Source organism: Vespa crabro, chromosome 18 (assembly GCF_910589235.1).
Source record: "Vespa crabro chromosome 18, iyVesCrab1.2, whole genome shotgun sequence".
NCBI classification, from domain to species: Eukaryota; Metazoa; Arthropoda; class Insecta; order Hymenoptera; family Vespidae; genus Vespa; species Vespa crabro.
The window spans coordinates 1,853,967-1,874,443 of NC_060972.1; the positions used below are offsets into that span (position 1 = coordinate 1,853,967).

The 20,477-nt window shown below is 27.8% G+C and overlaps 3 protein-coding genes across 5 annotated transcripts in view; 1 reads left to right on the forward strand and 2 right to left on the reverse strand.

Moving 5' to 3' along the window:
- Window positions 1-13,294, reverse strand: LOC124430506 (facilitated trehalose transporter Tret1-like). The gene is made up of 3 exons (XM_046977187.1): window positions 13,186-13,294; window positions 2,582-2,844; window positions 1-1,341 (listed from the first exon to the last, which is right to left on the reverse strand). Exons 1-3 carry the CDS (start codon window positions 13,199-13,201, stop codon window positions 283-285), a joined length of 1,338 nt encoding a protein of 445 aa, XP_046833143.1. The 5' UTR covers window positions 13,202-13,294; the 3' UTR covers window positions 1-282.
- The window catches only part of LOC124430504 (protein polybromo-1), an 11,016-nt gene continuing 3,019 nt past the window's right edge, over window positions 12,481-20,477 (forward strand). The window contains exons 1-20 of one of the 2 annotated variants that reach the window (XM_046977182.1): window positions 12,481-12,523; window positions 13,274-13,388; window positions 13,572-13,817; window positions 13,968-14,096; window positions 14,170-14,349; window positions 14,430-14,874; window positions 14,964-15,076; window positions 15,190-15,288; window positions 15,399-15,482; window positions 15,717-15,869; window positions 15,935-16,105; window positions 16,196-16,359; window positions 16,489-16,783; window positions 17,826-18,031; window positions 18,137-18,476; window positions 18,563-19,147; window positions 19,244-19,401; window positions 19,488-19,660; window positions 19,774-19,946; window positions 20,093-20,164. In XM_046977182.1, the coding sequence (XP_046833138.1) occupies window positions 12,486-12,523; window positions 13,274-13,388; window positions 13,572-13,817; window positions 13,968-14,096; window positions 14,170-14,349; window positions 14,430-14,874; window positions 14,964-15,076; window positions 15,190-15,288; window positions 15,399-15,482; window positions 15,717-15,869; window positions 15,935-16,105; window positions 16,196-16,359; window positions 16,489-16,783; window positions 17,826-18,031; window positions 18,137-18,476; window positions 18,563-19,147; window positions 19,244-19,401; window positions 19,488-19,660; window positions 19,774-19,946; window positions 20,093-20,164 (3,939 nt within the window). In that variant the 5' untranslated portion in view covers window positions 12,481-12,485. The remainder of the gene's footprint in view (window positions 12,524-13,273; window positions 13,389-13,571; window positions 13,818-13,967; window positions 14,097-14,169; window positions 14,350-14,429; window positions 14,875-14,963; window positions 15,077-15,189; window positions 15,289-15,398; window positions 15,483-15,716; window positions 15,870-15,934; window positions 16,106-16,195; window positions 16,360-16,488; window positions 16,784-17,825; window positions 18,032-18,136; window positions 18,477-18,562; window positions 19,148-19,243; window positions 19,402-19,487; window positions 19,661-19,773; window positions 19,947-20,092; window positions 20,165-20,477) is intronic. The other variant, XM_046977183.1, reaches the window with a different exon arrangement.
- LOC124430505 (ER degradation-enhancing alpha-mannosidase-like protein 2) overlaps window positions 13,965-20,477 on the reverse strand; it is a 14,117-nt gene continuing 7,604 nt past the window's right edge. The window contains exon 3 of one of the 2 annotated variants that reach the window (XM_046977186.1): window positions 13,965-14,061. The gene's annotated coding sequence lies outside the window, so the exon portion shown is untranslated. Of the gene's footprint in view, window positions 14,062-14,736; window positions 14,863-20,477 lie in introns of those variants that run through there. The other variant, XM_046977185.1, reaches the window with a different exon arrangement.

Sequence of the window (20,477 nt, forward strand, 5' to 3'; positions counted from 1 at the left end):
CACATGCGTTCTACATAATTAAAATTTCTGAGGTTTACAAAAAAGATTATAAGATTTCTCTGATATACGATTCACTATCTCTAAAATTGTCTTGTCATCTGAAACAACACAGGATACTGATTACGTACGAACGGAAATTCTTTTGGTCTGATTAATCGTTCGATCAAGCGTTAAAGAATCGTCGTAAAAGAAAAACAAAAAAAAAGAAAAAAGAAAAAAAAGAAGAAAAAGAAGAAGAAGAAGAAGAAGAAGAAAAGAAATAAAAAGATCTATTATATTTTTTCACTTATTTAATTCTCGTTGAATCTCTTGAAATGTCTTGCCTTTTGTTTCCGGTACTAAATTAAATAATATAAAGATAGTTATCCAAATGATAATGCAAAATCCAAAAAAGGGAACAGAATGGCCATAATTCAGATATATAGAAATAAAAATATAAAGCTTGCTAATAATTGTACCAAATAAACCACCGGCAATACCAATGACACAAGAACTAAAGGCTTTTATTTCGATCGAGAATATCTCGGATATCATGATCAACATAAGATTGAACATTGAGTTAGAAAAGAAAATCAATATAATAAATGCTATTAATGGTATTAAAAAATACGTAGATATGTTCTCATTGATATAATCCTTAACGTAAAAGAAAGAACCAATGGTGAGATTGCAAAATCCAATTATAATACCGGATACGAATATCAATGGTTTACGACCTAATTTATCGACAAAGAAAATTATTGATATAGATGATAATAACAATACAATACCGACGATTATGTTCCCGGTATAATGAGACATTCCACTTAATGTTTCTTTGAATATCAATTGTCCATAAATTAACATTGTTACGAAACCACTGAAATGATTACATGTGACGAATAAAAAGATTATTAAGAAGGCTCGTCTATTTCCCTTGATCATAAATATCTCCTTCAACGTTCCCATATTTCCTCCCTTATTTTCATCCTTTTTCTTCAATGATTCAAGGATCATATTTAATTCCTCGGAAATGTCAATTTTACCGCGCAATTTTTCTAAAACATTTTCGGCCTCCTCAATTTTACCTTTCATTGCGAGATAATATGGTGATTCTGGTATGAAAGGAAGGAGAATGACGAAGCAGATCGATGGGATTAGAAAAATACTGGCTGTTGTTGTTATCATTAGATAGGGTACTATTATATAAGACAACAGGATACCGAGATTAAATGTGATGCCTAATAATATTCCATTAACACCACGCTTCTTTATCGATGATATTTCACCCAAATACATCGGTGTAATGATGAAAACCAATCCAGCAGAGATACCGGAGAAAAATCTTGCCACGTACAATACCTGCAAGCATCAAATGAAAGAGAGGAAAAGAGAGAGAGAGAGAGAGAGAGAGAGAGAGAGAGAGAAATATTAAATATCTATCAATAAACTATTTCTATTAAGGTGTTACGTATGTTTTTGGAAATGAAAAAAAATTTTTATATTTCAAAAATGATATAAAACAAATTGATAAATTAATAATATCACGTTGTTAGTTCAAACGCTACTTGCAGATTACAGATCTTACTTTATTACCTTTTTGAAAAAAAAATCAAAAATTTACAAAAATACAATCAATTTTTTCATTCTCGAAAACATCTGTAATACCTTTAAGATCATTTCACACATTTTAATTGAATATCTCCGTTACGTAGGTTCAATCATCGTTCAATTTCAATCATTTATGTTCACATATATCATTTCAATATATTATCCGACAGATAGTACATATCTTAATTTGTAAATTTTGAGATGGTTAAACGATCGTTATGGATAGTCGGGGCAATAGAAAATCTTCTTTTCTTTTTTCTTTTCTCTTTTTTTTTTTTTTTTTACAAAAGATTTTTTGTAAACAAATTGTCAGTATTCTCTGATAGAGATAGGCGAAGCGATAAAAAAAAAATCTTCTCTTGTCTACGGGCCCGATCATAAACAAAAGATTTTATCAGAATTCTGTCAGTCATTTAAAAGAAAAAAAAAAGAAAAAGAAAAAGAAAAAAGAATCATTTACGACGATCTCAGACATAAAAAAAAAAATACGATGGATCGGTGACCGAAGAACTGATTACAGGATTGAACGAAAATAATATAAAAAATTCTATGATCGAAGAATCGAGAGATGATGACGAAATAAAGATCCAATATAAATGTGTGAATCGACCTTTATACGGTTTCGCATAATCGAGTAGAAATTTGACGAAGTGACATATCTTATCTGATTTTCTACGTGATAAATAAATAAATCGTAAAATATTAATTCGACGTAAATAATCGTAAATATTAATTTTAACAACATTCTTGAATAAATTCCAAGGATATTTTCTAACGTTTACTACGACAAAAATTTATGCAAGAGTTTACGCGAGGGAAAAAAATATCGACGTATTAAGATCTCTTTATTATTTTAAATTAATGCAATGATTGACTTGATATACTTTATGATGATTGTATTTAAAAATAAAAAAAAAAAAAAAGAAACAAGAAAAGTTCACATATCATTTCCATTGAAATTATTATATCAAATGTTAAATAATATACTTACTGAGACGTTTTTCGCGACTATGATTAAACACCAACTGGCGACGATTGGTAGACCGCAAAACAATAGCGTATATTTCCTTCCAATTTTGTCTATTGCAAACATATTGATAAATGGTGCTAACATTTGAGCTAACGCCAACGAAGCCGTTAAAGTTGATATATCCGAGATGGTAACAGGAATTGGCGAATTTGGTTTTAACAACAATACGACCGTCGGTGAATTCCATCCGAACAATATACCAATGCACAAAGTTAACATGGTACCTGAAACGATATTTTTCGAATTAACATGACGTGCGAATATTTTTTTTCTTTTTTTTTCTTTTTTTTTTTTTTTTTCTTTCTCTTTTTCTTTTCTTTTTTTCTCTTTCCCTTCGACGATTTACGGAAACACGATTTATCGCACAACGAAGTGCCTTACAAACGAAGATCGCTAGATACTCCCAGGTTTTCGAGCCATGAGGTGACGTGTACTTTCCCTTATCTCCATCCCCGTTCATTTCTAATCCTTTTAGAGAAGAAAATTTTTGTCTATCCACAACTCGAAAGAGAAATTGTCGAGACCGTATTCGGCAAACACCGTTCGTTTTATATTCACGCAAGTAAGTACACGTATACGTGTGATCGTTGAGCCATTTACAAACTTCTCTTTTATTTCAATAATCGCTGCTTGTGTTATACTTGAGATAACGTAAAAAAAGAAAAAAAAAGAAAGAAAGAAAGAAAGAAAGAAAGAAAGAAAACAAACAAAACCGAGATTGTAGCGAGAAACATATTTATAACCCAGCCCTCGAAACACTTGCATGTCTAACTATTATTCTCACGATATACTCATATATATATATGTATATATATATATATATATATATATATATATATATATCTTCCCTCGTAAATCAAACAATACGTTTTCTTACTTCTTAGACATACGTATGTATCTTACACGTACGATCTTCTTTTTTAAACACGTATATTTGTACTTACGTACAATTGTGTCCATTAATGGCACGTACCAAAAAAAAAAAAAAAAGAAAATATACAAACCCTTTCAAATTTATTGAAACATTTCTTTTATGTCTTCCTTTATCCTTTTCATATTTCTATCTATAATAAAGGGAAAATATTATTCTATATATTCTATATAGATATATATTTACATATATTTTCATATATGTTGAAAACTTACTTTCAAAGAAATGAGTAATGTTAAACGACATATATGTTATACATAAAACGAAGAGCATATCAAATGATACAAAACGTATCAGCTATCTATATTAATATATTTTGTCACGATCTCAATGAAATAATATTCTTTAATGTTATCTGTTACTTTCTATATCTTCAAGCATGTGCAATCGCTCGTATTTAATTATATTTTCTTTTATATGTTAAAAAAAAAAAAGGGGGGAAGAATAAGAGAAGACGTATGAAAAAGGAGAATTGAATAAATTCAAGGATATTCTCTAACATCTATTAATTTTACACGATTAATATCCTCATTCTCTCTATATATCAAAATTTTGATTATACTGAAAAAATAATATAAAATTATTATCACTTATCACTTTAACTCCAATATATATAATTTTATATATAATATATTCTCGAAGTATAATTTGTACTTGTTTGGAAACGTTGAAAATTTCTAACGTAAATTTACAATTAATTTAATATGATCATTGATTAATAATTAGTAATTATATTATGCTAAGTATAATATATTATGTTTAAAGAAAAAAAAAAAAAAAGGTAAACTATCGTCGGTGAAAAAAAAAATAAGAAAAAGAATTTCGATTAAAAATTTTTGTTATCATTCAATATTGAAATATATATATATATATATATATATATATATATATAAAAGAAATTTAATTTTACAATGATTTCTAATAATCATTATTAACGATTAAAACAAATAAATAGATTAGACTTCATCAATCATAATTTTTTCTTAATTTTTTGAAGAGAAATTTCATCGATAGTATAATTTTTAAATGGATTAATGCAAACTTATCTAAGAGAAAGTGAGATTAAACTATAATGAAAATATTAAAAAGAAAAGCAAAATAATGGAAAAAATAAACAATAAATCCAAATAAATAATCGATCGATGTCATAATAGATTATATAAATGTTTAGAAGAGACTTGTGTTTGATCTAAACAAAGATCATTTTGGGTCAACGAGCAACGTCGTTACTCGAAGATAGGACAAGTTGGAAATTCGTCTGATCCCGTTGGTCTGTCTCTATGTTAGATCCCGTTGAAGCCGCGCGAGAGACGTGGCCTTCAACGACAACCCTTAATTGACTCTGCGTCCGATGCTTGTAACCTCCCTTGTTAGACGTCCGAAGGAGCGGTTACGTTTGCGGCTCTCCGATCCTTTGGACCGATCTAGATTGAGCAGAGTTACCTTTCTCAGGGAATCCCGTGTTAGACATTGTTGTCCCGAAATGTCCCATGAGCTAAATTAATATTGTTCACGATATCCAGATACACCTGAAAGGATTTATTATTTTTATCAGGATACACGACGGTTTTCTATTTTCTTTTCTATTCTTTTTTCTCCTTTTATTTTTCTTTTTTTTTTTATTTTTTTTTTTTTGTTTTTTTTACTTTTCCTTATCTATCCTCATTTTTTTTCTTCCTTTATTCTTTCACGCACACACATACACACACAAGCGCGCGTATATAAATACATTTTGTAGAAATAAGAAAAAACATATTAATTATTATTGTCAATGAGAATTTAATTGATTTTAATATTTTAAAGTAGATATATATTAATTGAATAATCAAACATGACAATATGTTCTATGTAATAAAAAAAAGTTGTTATAATGTGAATTTAAATAAGTAAATATATGTTCATGACTAAAAGGAAAATTGTTCTTTCGAAAGTCCGAATATTAATTCTATCATTAATAATACTATGTCAAATGATATAAAATCGTGTTAATGCATATTAAATTTATTTCAGTTTTAAATAGACTATCTGTCAATATTTTGGAAAAATAATTATTCTTTCTAACGATAGATTTGTTCGAATTATTATTATATTATAACATAGATACTTATAATATTATTTTATGTATAAACAAACGTAACAATCTTTAAAATTCATTTTTCTATCCAATACGTTCGTTTGAAAAAGTTTATGAAATGAATATAAACGAATTATAAATTTCTTTCTTCTTTTTCTTTTTTTTTCTTTCCCTCTCTCTCTCTCTCTCTCTCTCTCTCTCTCTCTTGAATATTTCTTAATAGATTTTATTTTAAGAAAAGAAAAGAAAATGATATATTTATCATAAATAAAAATTTCTCCGACAATTTTTCAATATTTTCACTTTTCATTGTTTATTATTTTTCGTATTATTAAAATAGAATATTATTGTATGAATTAAAAAATTTTATTTCTCTTTAATTCGAAAATGGCACTCTGTATTACTTAAACATTCAAAATATTTGTTATGACCGAAAAAATACCTTGAAATTCTCGAAATTGGCGTTCTTTGAAATAGAAAAGACAACCATTTCAACTCCGCATTGCTATTCAGAGACGAGTTTTGCCATCTCGAAATGTCGAGAAATTTTAATATTGCACGCACAACATGTCCCTGTAGAATCGACAAGTCTTCTCGGTGGATGTACCATCCTGAGTATCTGGCAATTATACAGTAGGATAAATAAGCACAGCTTCCAAGGAAATACGTGACGAGAATTTTTTTAAATATGGTCATTCGTACCCATGCGCTATCGATCGAAACATAGTCAAATAAGAATTAAACGAAATTTTATTATAGTTACATATAAAGCTTGTAATTTTTTATTTTGTAATTGTAATCACTTATAAATGGCTACTTCATTAATAAAAATTACTGACGAAGAAAATCAAATGTCATTTTCAAATGCTTTATACACTTAAAATTTTTCCAAATTTTACTTTTCAATGCAAATTGAAACATTATGAAATCACCTTTCTTTATCTTTTTTTCTTTTGAAACAAAATTTGAAATTTTGCAAACTTACAATTTTCAACGTAAAATAAATTTAATAAATTTTACAAAAAGAATATAAACGGAACATACTCATCCATGTTTATTTTTCTTTTGGAATATCTTTTTAATTATGATAAAAAATAAAATAAAATAAAATAAAAGTGTACCTTACATAGTAGGGAAAAGTAAAAAAGCATTAATATGAACAATTCTCTCGAAAGTGTTATTTATCAAAATTGACAATTACGATAGATTTCGAATAAAAAGAAAAGATTTGAAAAATAAATTAACAAATGAATAATTAAATACCCTAGAATTTCAATCAGATCAAAATTCTAATAGATGCTCCATTAACATGGTCATTGATTTATACCGCTAATTGCGATAGATATAATTCGCCAAAAAAAAAAAAAAAAAAGAAAAAAAAAGAAAATAAAAAAAGAGAGAGAAAAAAAGGAAAAAGGAAAAAAGTGGGTTGAAAAGGGATAGAAAATCCATTCGTGTTGATTTATCGGCTGATACGTGAGTTGAAAAAAAAAAAAGAAAAAGAAGCCAAAAAAAAAAAGACAGAGAAAAAAGAAAGAAAGAAAAAAGTGGAAAAAGATGAAGAATAAAAAGAAAAAAACGAAGAAACAAAAGGATGAAAAAAAAAAAAAATGAAGGAAAGAATAGTATATTTGTGAACGTAACCGCGTATAGGTACAGAGAGCCGCGCAAAGCGCAAATGTTGACGCAACGTTCGGCTCGACGCTTCTCTCCACGTTTTCTAGCGAATTTTTTACAGACATATCGATCCGTAATCGTTGAAAAACTTCTCTTTTTTTCTATCCTCCTCTTTATTTTCTTTTTCCAAAAGAAAAAGAAAAAAAAAAAAAGAGAAAGAGAAAGAAAAAAATCATGATGTGATCACGAATTGATCGCGATCGCAAATCTTTATATGTAAAACTTTTCGCATGATAAACTTTAAGTATACTCACGAATGAAAAATGAGAGAAAGGGAATAGTAAAGGAATGAAATAGAGAGAGAGAGAGAGAGAGAGAGAGAGAGAGAGAGAGAGAGAGAGAGAGAGAGAGAGAGAGAGGGAGGGAGAGAGAGAGAGAGAAGGAGAGCACGATGAAGTGGCGGAAGAGAAGGGCGGGAGAAGGGGTGGAATGGGAGAGAGAGAGAGAGATAGAGAGGGATGAGATTGGAGAGAGAGTCGCGTTTTTACTTATCCAAGATGAGGTGTCCGTCTTTTGATGAGTCTAAGGAGCCCTTCATTTTAAAAGAAACGTAAGAACAGATGAAAAGAGCTCATCTACCGTTTTTTTGCAAATTCATAATGTTGACAAAATAGAGAGCAGCGCATCCCATTGTGTAGGATAAGGATTCGGTGAGGACGGGGTTAAAGGGTAAGGGGATAGGAGCGAAATGTGCGTGGAGAGGGGGGAACAAACAAAACTAAAAAAGAAAAAAAATAAAATAAAAAAAAAAAAAAGAAAAAAGGAAAAAAGAAGAGAGAGAACAGGAAAAAAAAATACAAATTACAAAAAAGGAAGGAACGTGAAACTTAACAGGTCCGAGTAAAGTCAAGAATTTTTCATTACAAGGAACGAGCGTCGTGTGAGAAAGAAAAAAGAGAAAGAAAAAAGAGAAAGATAGATAGAGAGAGAGAGAGAGAGAGAGAGAGAGAGAGAGAGAGAGAGAGAGAGAGAAAAGAAAGAAAACTTATACACCTTCTTTGACTAATTGTAAAAAATAAAAAAAAAAAAAAAAGAAATAAAAGATATATAGGTACATAAAAAATGAAAAAGCTGACTCGTTACTTATTTTTTTACTCCACGAAGGAGAGGATGAATTTGTGTTATTAATTAAAAAAAAATAAAAAAATAAATAAATGAAAAGAAAAGAAAAAAAGAAATCACATGCACATGGTTATTTCTTTATTTATATTAATTTAACTACTTAATGATTATCTAACATTTAACCATATTAAAGATTAAACTATCTGTATCGAATAATAATGTCTATCAAATATTCACTGACATTTCACCACCAAATTATTATTATTCACGTTCGTTTAGATATGACAGGGTAATTTTAGCAATTTGTGAATTTCTGCCTATTGCCAATGGTCACAGAGAGAGAGAGAGAGAGAGAAAGAGAGAGAGAGAGAGAGAGAGAGAGAGAGAGAGAGAGAGAGAGAGAGAGAGAGGAAGCTTCAAATGCTACATTGATATGAGAAAATAATAAAATCGATAGAACATAACGTTACTTTACAATATATCATGAATGAAAATAATAATAATAATAATAATAATAATAATAATAATAATAATAATAATAATAATAATAATAATAATAATAATAATAATAATAATAATAATAATAATAATAATAATAATAATAATAATAATAATAATAATAATAATAATCAAATAAAATAACAATAAAAATTCATTCGTCGTCCCTCGTTATGCAAGTTCTTTTTTTTTCTTTTGTATAAAATTCGATGCGAAAAGTGAAAATTCCAAAATTAAAAAATAAATGTAGAAAAAATAAACATGTAAAAAATGTAAAAAAAAAAAAAAAAAAAAAAAAACCTTCAGTTTGTCTCGAATTTCTTGCAAGCTCTTTTTATACATATCTGTGTACTATTTATATGTTTGTAGAGATTATGATAAAATTTATGAATTATTTAAAAATGTAAAACTTATAATAATACCTCAGATACTTACGCCATATTATTTTTCTTGTTAGTAAAATCTCTCTTTCTCTTTCTCTCTCTCTCTCTCTCTCTCTCTCTCTCTCTCTCTCTCCCTCATAATATTTTTGTAACATAATAATAATTATTTATAATGAATATCATTGTTCTTTCGTCAATAATAATTAGTGACAGATAATGTAAAATTTTAATTTTAATATATTAAATAAAAATTTATGAAAATCATTCGAATTTCAATATTACCCGGGATCTTTCATTTCAAAAATTTTATAAAACAAAACCTATAAGTTCTCCTCCTTAGAATAGATTTTTATAATCCAATAAAAAAAAAAAAAAAATAAATATTCACAAGAAATGAAGTTATTAATAAGTCATTAAAAATGCTTTATCAAAAAATTCGCTTAGAAAATTTCTCGTATTTTAAGAAATAAAAAATTATTAAAGTTGGTGGTTAGAAAAAATCGTTTAAAAAAAAAAAAATAAAAAAATAAAAAAATAAAAAAAAGAATAAATGAAAGAAAGAAATGTTCCATTTAAAATGTAAAATATTATTGACGTTAATATTTTATTAAAACGAGCTTTAAAAATTTTCAAGGAACATAATACATTCATTGATCTTAATTCATCGATATAATAAAAGTTATCGACAAATCGTAGCAATGGATCAAGGATTAAAATACAACGTCAAAAGATTTGTATTATCTACAAAAAAATAAACGAAAAGTGCGAAGACAAAGTTCTCGTTGCGCCCCTTGGCGTGTCTGACTATCGTAAGAAATGGTAATACACCTCCTTCGGTACTTGGCTACGATGGCTAGCTACGTACACTTGCATATATATAACATAGTTGTATCCCGTGCACTACGAATGTTTTGAGAATGTATGGAACCAAAAGGTATATTTATGTCGACTATAGCGTGACCAGAGAAAATATAATTTTTTCAATAGGAAGAAAGAAATAGAATCCTTTGAATTTCGAGTGAAATTCTAATCATTCAAATGGACACTTATTTTCATTAAGTAACAAATCGAAAAGCATCAACTTTTCAACTTTATTCGTTATAATTTTTATATATCTATAATATAATATACACATATATAGTAAAATTTATATATATATATATATATAGTAAAATTTATATTATAGATTAATCATAAGTGAAAGATCAATTGAATATCTCCTTTGTTAAATTATATTTATTTATTATGTATAAATAAATTATACTATATGCATACATATATAAAAAAAAAATATATATATATATAATGTATATCAATTGAATATCTCGTTTGTTAAATGCAATAGAAAAAAAATTGTTGATGGCCTATTTAAAATTATTTACATTTGAATGTATATGTAAACTTGGTCATATAATTATACGCGATAATACTATATCAGTCATTCTTTAAAATACAGTAACTGAGAGAAGATAAAATATGATAGCTGAGAGAGACGACCGGTTTCGATGTAATACGATACGAATTAACCGTGTTATAAGAGAATTCTCCAAAATAAAAAAGGATTCGCATTGGAGGCTTGGTAAATCGTCAGAGGACACGCATCTAGTTTTTGCATCAGCGTAAATGACAGTAACAGGGAACCGTGTTATATTGTACGACGTCGAAAAGTCAGCAGAAAAATTGTCGAGAATTTTAACGAGCGATGAAAAAGCGTGCATTGAAAATGATCGACGTGAAAAACGCCGTAAGAAAAATAAAAGACAAAAGAGAGAGAGAGAGAGAGAGAGAGAGAGAAAGTAAGAGAGAAAGAGAGAGAGAGAGAGAAAGAGAGAGAATAAAAGAGAATAAAAGATAAAGAGAAATTAGTCGTATCTCTGATTAACGTGAATCCTTTTTTGACAAGAATATTAACAGATTTGCTATAAATGCTTTTTATGAAATTCTTGTAAATAATTCTCATACCTATAGGTACTTACAGGAACAATGACTATCATGCACTTTGAAATTAATAGGATATTAAATAATATTTGAGGATGGTAATAATTCTCGATTCATTTCACCATTTCCTTTTCCTATACCCATTATCAAACTACCTAGAAATCCCTCTGCGTCTTCTACGAAATGATCTCTTGCTCCAGTTAAATTTCTGCGCATGGATTTCTACGCGTAGCTAGATAAATTCAATTAACCTAGTAAGTTTCGTTAACAACCAACGTTAAACTAACTAAACTAAAATTATCAGTAATTCCAATTTGTTATCAAGAAGCCTATGAGAGAGAGAGAGATAGAGAGAGAGAGAGAGAGAGAGAAACTTCGTCTAAAGAAGAAAATGGAATTGAAGCCTAACGAACTAAATCATAAAATAGTTTACTTGTTCTCGTTTATAATTTATTTACATATCGAATAAATTTTTATTATTATATTTCTGACATCTTTCGAACTTTTTATATAATCTTCCTTTGTAATTTTCTGTTTTGTCTAATGGAAAAAAAAAGAAAAAAAAAAAAAAAGAAAGAAAAAAAATATCTATAGTTCGTAATTATTTCTATATTTTCCTATAAGAATTACATTAGGATTATGTAAAATATATTCTTAGAATTATGTAAAATATGTTCTTAATATTATATAAAATAATGTCCCAGTGGACTGTCCGATTCGAATGTCATTGACTCGTATCACTGTAAACAAATTTAAAAGACCATTGAACTTTGAATAGAAAATCATTGAATCTTATCGAGCATCGAAACTCATTATCGATAGAACGTTCTACCTTATCGACGCGATGATAATATTAAATTATCTACGAATAGTAGCGCTGCGATAAATTTCTTATCATCCGTCGGTATTGTAGAACTCATCGTTGCGAAATTACGATTAAATGTTTTAATGGAAAAGTTAACGATATTAATGTATTCCTTTAATTAACTTCGATCGTTTTAATTCTATCGATAATATATAATTTGTAAAGTTTTTAATTCGTGCGACTTTAAAAAAAAAAAAAAAAAAAAAAAAAAAAAAGGAAAGAAAAGAAAAAAGATTGAACGGAAATATTATTCTTTGCTGGTAAATTAATTATCGAGGAAAGAAAACAAAAAGGAAAGACAAAAGAAACGAATAAAGCGTACACTTTAAATTAATTTGTACACCTTTATCATCACTGAAATTAAATATCTGAGATAGTTAGCGATAATCATAATAGGGTGCGCATTGTTTTAAACAGACGATTGCTGTGATTACGGCATGGCGTCGTCCAAGTCGTGTGTCATCGTTGATTACAGGTGAAAAACGTAATTAACGGAGTAAATTAAAATACGAATACTTTTACATATAGATTATTAATGTACAAGCTCTCGTAATAATTTTGAAATAAAGGTGAGAGTCGAAAAGTATGAAAAATGTTATGCCACATGGAGATCAAGGGGAAATTTTGACCGTACGATTAGCGACAACGCAGATTGGTTTACGTTATGGCGGCAAATTCTAGTTGAAAACTGTACGGTTACAAATGCCAAAAATGTTTCAACGTTGGTACGTCGATGATTAAAAAGTGCAAACGAAAATATTCTTTTAATCATTTCATCCGTGAAATTCTTTTATCGTAAGAGATATCATTTGAAAATTGTAATTTTCTGAAGTCATGCATTTTAAAGCACAGTGGCGACTTATCATGGCGGCGAAATTTTCTTAGCTGTGGCCGCCGTGCTATGCGTACGATTATCATCGTACATAATATCAGCTCGTTAGAATCTCTATACGTTCGAGTGTATTTTATATAAAAACGTGGTGTGTATATGATATACAAATATTCAAATATTCATCTTTTTATATTCATCAACTGTATACACGCGCGCTCATACTATTGTTACATTACAGTTTAGGTTGAGAGTGTATAAGTTCAAGAACCTCATCTGTGTATATTCTTATTAGTCAAAGAACTTACTTTTATAATATTCCATTTGAAACTGTACAAGCTAATGCTATCTGTACTTCTGCAAATATGGTGATAATTGCCATTGATGTGTTTTAAGATCTGGCAAGATGAATAAGCGTCGTAGAACTTCATCTGTTGCAAGTCGTGGCACAGAGGATGATGGAGAAGACTTACCGCCTGAACCAACAAAAAGGCGAAAAAAATTGGATCCTGTAAGTTTTATATAAATCTACATTATTCTATATTTATTTACCTTTGTATTTTATTTATTAATCATGTTATGAATTTACATAAAAATCACTTTACTTTTTATTGTGCTAAAATAAAAATCTTTTTTGTCATTGTCATATACAAACATAAATATATGTACTAATGTATACATAATTTTTATACAGAGTGACTTGTGCCAACAATTGTATGATGTTCTTCGTAATCAAAAGAAAGAAGATGGAACGTTATTATGTGATGCATTTATACGTGTGCCTAAACGTAGACAAGAACCAGGTTATTATGAAGTAGTATCAAATCCAATAGATCTCCTGAAAGTTCAACAAAAATTAAAAACCGATGAATATCGTGATATGGATGATTTGGCTGCAGATATTCAACTCATGGTCAACAATGCCAAAGCTTTTTATATGGTATTATTAAAGAAGAAAAAGAGTTTCTATTTCTTTTATCATATTTTTTTATTCATTTATTTTACATATATTATTATATCTATAATACAAAATATTTGTTTATCAATTAATATTAAAACTATGTATTTCAATCTAATATTTTTCCATTAGCGTACATCTCCAGAGTACAAAGATGCCACTGAACTTTGGGAACTATGTACGAACACCAAAAATCGTATTATGGAAGAATATGAAGATCCAGAGCCTAAAGGGAAATTAATATTAAAAGTTGGTAGATTGGTGAGTAGTCATTAAAAAAAAAATATAATAAAACTTATACAACGATAAAGTAAATCAATATTTTCATTGTTAGGCACGTAAAGCTACCTTAAAGCAAGACGACGCAGAAGATACCTCTGAAAGTTCTACAAATCCTGATGAAGAAACTATGCAACAATTTGAAGATTTATTTGCAGCAGTTATGACAGCTACAGATCCTACTGACAATAATAGGCCATTGCATACAATGTTTCAATTAAAACCGTCTAAAAAGGTTTATTTCATGATTACATTACTTATCTTACGATTAATATAATTTATACACACTGTTTAGAATGTTAAAAAATATTTTAGTTGTATCCAGAATATTATGATGTAATCGAAACACCAGTGGATTTAAAAACTGTTGCAAGAAAAATTCAAGAAGGTGCATATAACGGAATTGGAGATATGGAAAAGGATTTAATGTTAATGTGTAGAAATGCGTGTCATTTTAATGAGCCGGGTTCGCAAATTTACAAGGATGCTAAACTTTTAAAGAAAATTATTACAACAGCTGCAAAGAGACAAGATACCGGATTGGGAAATAATAGTATAAAAATTGCAAGTACAGCACCTTCAACGCGAAGTAAAAGAGGAAGTCGTACAATGGCTCAATCATTGATAGCACAAACAGCATTATTACCAGATGAAGATGAAGAAAGTGATGACGAAGAAGAGGAATCTCCAGAAACAGAAGAAGCAGATAATCCACAATGGCAACTATTTCAAACTATTAGAACGGCTCCTAATAATCAAGGTATTTTATTAAATAATCATTTACATAGTATAAATAAAATATAAAATTATATATTATATATTAACATTAATAATAATATTTTCATTCAGGTGTTCGAATGAGTGAATATTTTTGGAAATTACCATCGAAACGATTATATCCTGATTATTATAAGATGATTAAAAATCCTATATCTCTATTACAAATTCGTACAAAAATAAAGGTATATATCAGAAATTATTATGAATTTCATAATATAATGATTACTTTTCTTTCTATATATTATATATATGTATAAACAAAATAAAATAAAAAATAAAAAATAAAAACTTACAGAAAGGCGAATATGGTACTGTAAGTGAAGTTGCGGGTGATATGAACATAATGTTTGAAAATGCTAAGAAATATAATATTCATACTTCTAGACTATACAAGGTAATCACCATATTTATATTTTTTTTAATCAATATTAATATTCTATGACTAGACTATTTTATATATATATATATATATATATATATATATATTTTTATTTTATTTTACAGTGTGCTGTAAAATTACAAAAAATAATGCAAGAAAAAGTACAAGAATTATTAGAGTTTGATCAGGTAAATGAAAGTTATTATAAGGTAAGTAATTACATTTTCTTTTTTTTTTTTTTTTTTTTTTTTTTTTTTTTTTTTTTTTTTTGTTCTCATACTTTCAAAATCATTTACGATTATACGTATCTCATTAATATTATTACATAAAAATTTTAAATATTACTTTTGATTCGATCATTAATAGTAACAATTTATGCATTTATTCTTAATCTTTTTTATTAAATTTTTATATTATATTTCCTTATTGTTTAATATTTGTAGGATTCAGATTCAGATAGCGAATCTGAAAATAGTTCGCAACAGCCAAAGCTTATTAAACGAGCATCTAATCTTTTAACTCGGGGAAAATACAAGGATAATATACCATTGAAAAAGCGTTTATATGCTTTAGTTAAATGTGTCATAGAATACGTTGTAAGTAATTCCAAATTGGGCTAAATGTATTGATGGCAGTTAGTATAAAATCTTTAATATTTCAGTGCGAAGATGGTGGTCGACAACCAATGTTGATGTTTATGGAGAAACCTTCAAAAAAATTATATCCAGATTATTATCAAGTAATAGCAGAACCTATAGATATGTTAGCCATTGAGGCTAATATAAAAGCAGAAAAGTATCAAAATGAAAATGAATTGATTCAAGACTTTAAGGTATCCCATTAAAATAAATTAATATAGATTAATTCTAATTCCTCGATTGTGAATATAATCTATTAAATAAATAATAATCAACATTTTTAGTTAATGTTTAATAATTGTCGTCAGTATAATGAGGAAGGTTCTTTAATATATGAGGATGCAAATACATTAGAAAAAGTTTTAATGGATAAGGTAAAAGAGTTAGGTCCTTTACCTGAATTAATTAAACCTAAATCAACAGCTTCTACGCCTACTAGGAACGTTGGGTATGTGAAGATTTTAATATATATTTGATTTATAATATATAATGAATACAATGATAATATAAAACAGAGTTTAATTATATATTGCCTTCTGTAATATTTTATTTACAATTTCTAAAAAACTAAATATAGGAGACCAAAGAAGGTAGTACCGTTACATTTACAAAAATTACGAACTATGTATGACACTATAAAAGATTACCATGATGCAAAAGGGAGACAATTGTCTCTTATTTTTATGAAACTGCCAAATAAAAATGAATATCCAGATTATTATGAAGTTATTAAACAACCAATGAACATGGAAAAAATAGCATCAAGTTTAAAAAATAATGGATATGATAGTCTGGATGAATTGGTGTCAGATTTTATATTAATGTTTGATAATGCTTGCAAATACAATGAACCTGATTCTCAAATATATAAGGTTTGTATTTTTCCAGATCATAGAAATTACTTAATTGTTTATGTAAGTAACTAAAAGAAATTCCTAATTACATCATCATTTGTCAATAATTGCATTTATTAAAAAAATATTTCTAATATTCTATTTATCTCACTTCTAAGAAAAGCAAAAATCTTTTATAAAATGTATGAAGTTTAATGTGATTTTATTAACCTAATCACATTATAATTAAAATTATACAATTTATAACTAAAAATACTTTAGGAAGAGCTATTTCCATTATACAAAAAAAAAAAAAATCACACATCAAATAACTAATATTTTCCTCCTTTTCTTCTTTTTTTAAATAAACATTAAAAAAATTATTTTTACTCCAACTAAAACTGAATTAATTCTTATTAAAATAAAAACTGACAAATTTAATATTGAACAATTGAAAATTATTATAATTTTTATTGTTCGTAATTATGTAGAGTACGAAACGATAAACGCCAATACTTGGATTGAAATTTCGCGCTAAAACATGGAAAGCTTAGGCTGTTTACGGATAAAGGGTTTGAGGTTACGTACAATCCGCATCCTTCGTGCTATCGTCGGTTTAATAATCGTGCAAATTAATAAAAATTGCGATCATCAAATTATAACAAAATAATGAAAAAATGAAATCAATTCTGTTTTTACATATATCAAATGTGTCAAAATGTTATTCTCGGTTCAAATGTTAACGTGAAAGTTTTCCAAATTAATTAATACTCCATTGTGGTCTAGTTGTCTGATCTGTATTGAATACTTAAAGACAAAAAAAAAAATGAACAATCAAGGTTATATCCAACAATTAAATAATGTTAGTAATCACAAACCTTTAAAAGTTCGACCCTGTTTTATACGGTTATTAAGAGACAAAGATGTAGATCAGCGTACAAGAAAAAAATACAAAAAAAACGAAGCAGAAGTAAATATCTACAATTACCAAAGACATTTTTAAATTTCATGAAAAACAAAATATTAAATATTAAGAATATCCTTTGTTTATAAAAGCAATTAAGGTCAAATAAAATTCCAGGATGCTTTAATTCTCCAACGACTAGTATTACAAACTAAATTACAATTGAGTGAAGACGATGAAAGTGTACCGGACGTATCTGCGGCGATTCAAGAAATATTAGCTACGATATTTACAGCTCTTTATAATCATCAAGATGAAGAAGGAAGATGTTATTCAGATTCTATGGCCGAACTTCCAGAACATGATATTATAGAGGGAAAAAAGTATGTCATAATATATATATACATATATATATATATATATATATATATATTTATTAATGTAATTTATTTTAAGATTATTAATAAATGTTTGTTTTTTTGTTACAGAATACGAGGTTTATCGTTGGATTTAATTAAAAGAAGATTAGATAGAGGTGTTTATAAAAGGTTGGATCGATTTCAAGAAGACGTATTCATATGTTTAGAACGAGCACGAAGACTCTCACGTACAGATTCTCAACCATTTGAGGATAGCGTTGAATTACAAGCATTTTTTCTTCGAACACGTGATGAAATAACACGCGGAGGAGATTTGTTACATTCCCCATCATTAAACTATACACTTCTTGATCTTTCTGCACAAGTAGCAGAATTGAAACGTGTTAAACATCAACAAGAATTAACCATGCCTAATGAAGATGAAAGTTGTGATGGGAATGAAACTAAAGTCTGTAATGTTATTCTATATTTATCAAAAATTAATAATAATATAATAATAAATATGAAAATATATTATATTAAATGTTATTTTAGGATTCTGAAACAAATACCAATACAGAGGGTAATCATAACGATGGTGGAGGATCTATGAGTTTTAATCAAGAAGTATATAGAGCTGGTGATTTTGCTTATATAGAACCAACTGAAAGAGGGATGGAATATAGCGTGGTATTAATAGAACGTCTTTGGACCAATACAGAAGGACAACAAATGTTATATGGGAATTTATTCTATAGGCCGAGTGAAACCTATCATGTTGCATCTAGAAAATTTCTTGATAAAGAATTATTTAAAAGCGATGCTCATGTTGCAGTGCCATTAATTAAAGTAGCAGGCAGATGTTGTGTATTAAGTGTAAAAGATTATTTTAGAATGCAACCAGAAGGATTTTTGGAAAAAGACGTATATGTATGCGAATCTAGGTATTCTACAAAGGCAAGAGCTTTTAAAAAAATCAAAGTATGGAATTTTGATCCAGATCATTTAAAATTAATCCCACGAGAAAAGCCTTTAGAACCAAAACGTGTTATTTCCGTGTATAAAGAAAGATTGGAAAAGCATAAAGAAGAAATTGCTGAATTAGAAGAGGGAGAGAAATTAACAGAAAAAGAAAGGCCTGTATGTAATTAATTAATTAATTTAAATTGTAATTTTAATATTTCTATAATTTTATTGCACAAACCATTTTTTTTCTTCCCCCTTTTTATATTGTAGAATGTGATATTATACAATCCAGATGATACTGAAAATACATATTATGAACAATATAATACGTGTGCCGGATCTGTAAAAACTGGAGATTTTGTTTATGTGGCAACAGATGGTGGCAGACAACAAATAGCTCAAGTTGATGCAATATGGGCAACGAAAGAGTATGTACAAATATTTATAAAATTCATCAATAATTTGAAAAGGAAAGAAATATCTTAAAAAAAAAAAAATATTTAATATTTTGCAGTGGAAAATGTTATTTTAAAGGTCCTTGGTTATTAATGCCAGGAGAAGTTCCACATGCGCCTACTAAATTATTTTATAAACAAGAATTATTCCTATCTACAGTCGATGGTACCCACCCTATTGTTGCAATTGTTGGAAAATGTGCCGTCCTCGATTATGGAGAATATATATGCAGTATGTATATAAAATAATATATAATATTATATAATATTAATAACACCTTTAATTAAAAGAACATATAAATGCAATATGTTTAGTGAAATTACTAAACTAATAATAATTTACAGGTCGACCAACAGAAATTCCAGAAGATGATATATATATTTGTGAATCTCTTTATGATGAAAGTAAAAATTTAATGAAGAAACTAAATCAAGAAGGATTAAAAAAATTTAATCATAGTGCTACCGTTACAGAAGATGAAATTTATTTCTTCCGGAGACCAATTAATCCTGCTAAAGTGAGTGTACTTCCATGTAGAATATATTAACTTAAATATTAATGACACCTTAAAATCAGATAGATCAAAAATAACAATGTACAGCTTCCTTCTTATACGCAACTAACTATAAAATTATTGCTTGGCATGTAATGCGTGTGTTGTAGGTTCCGGGTGACGTGGCTCAGACGCAAAATCAAGTCAAGTCCGTCACGCCCAGTTCAGCTCAGTTTGAAATGGTAATTACTAATTTACAAAATTGTACTATCTATCCTGAGGGAAGCAACATCAAAATTGCATGTATTTAATACCACACGGATTGATACAACAAATTAACTTTCAATATAATTAAATTATTAATAAATTAAAAAATAAATAAAAGAAAAAAAAATTATTATTCTTAATATATCTTGATGTATCAATCTATCAATATGCATGATGTTATTTTATGCCGGCATATTTATTTTCTTTTATTATTATGTGCAGTTATGTTTTTACACATAGCACTTATAGGGTGAGCAATAATTTAGATACAAGGAAGAAATTCAGAGC

Excerpts from the sequence above, each read along its gene's own strand:
- LOC124430506 (XM_046977187.1), bottom strand. Across the intron at positions 1,342-2,581 it reads TAGTCGCGAAAAACGTCTCA|GTATTGTACGTGGCAAGATT; the intron begins GTAAGTATATTA and ends TGATGCTTGCAG.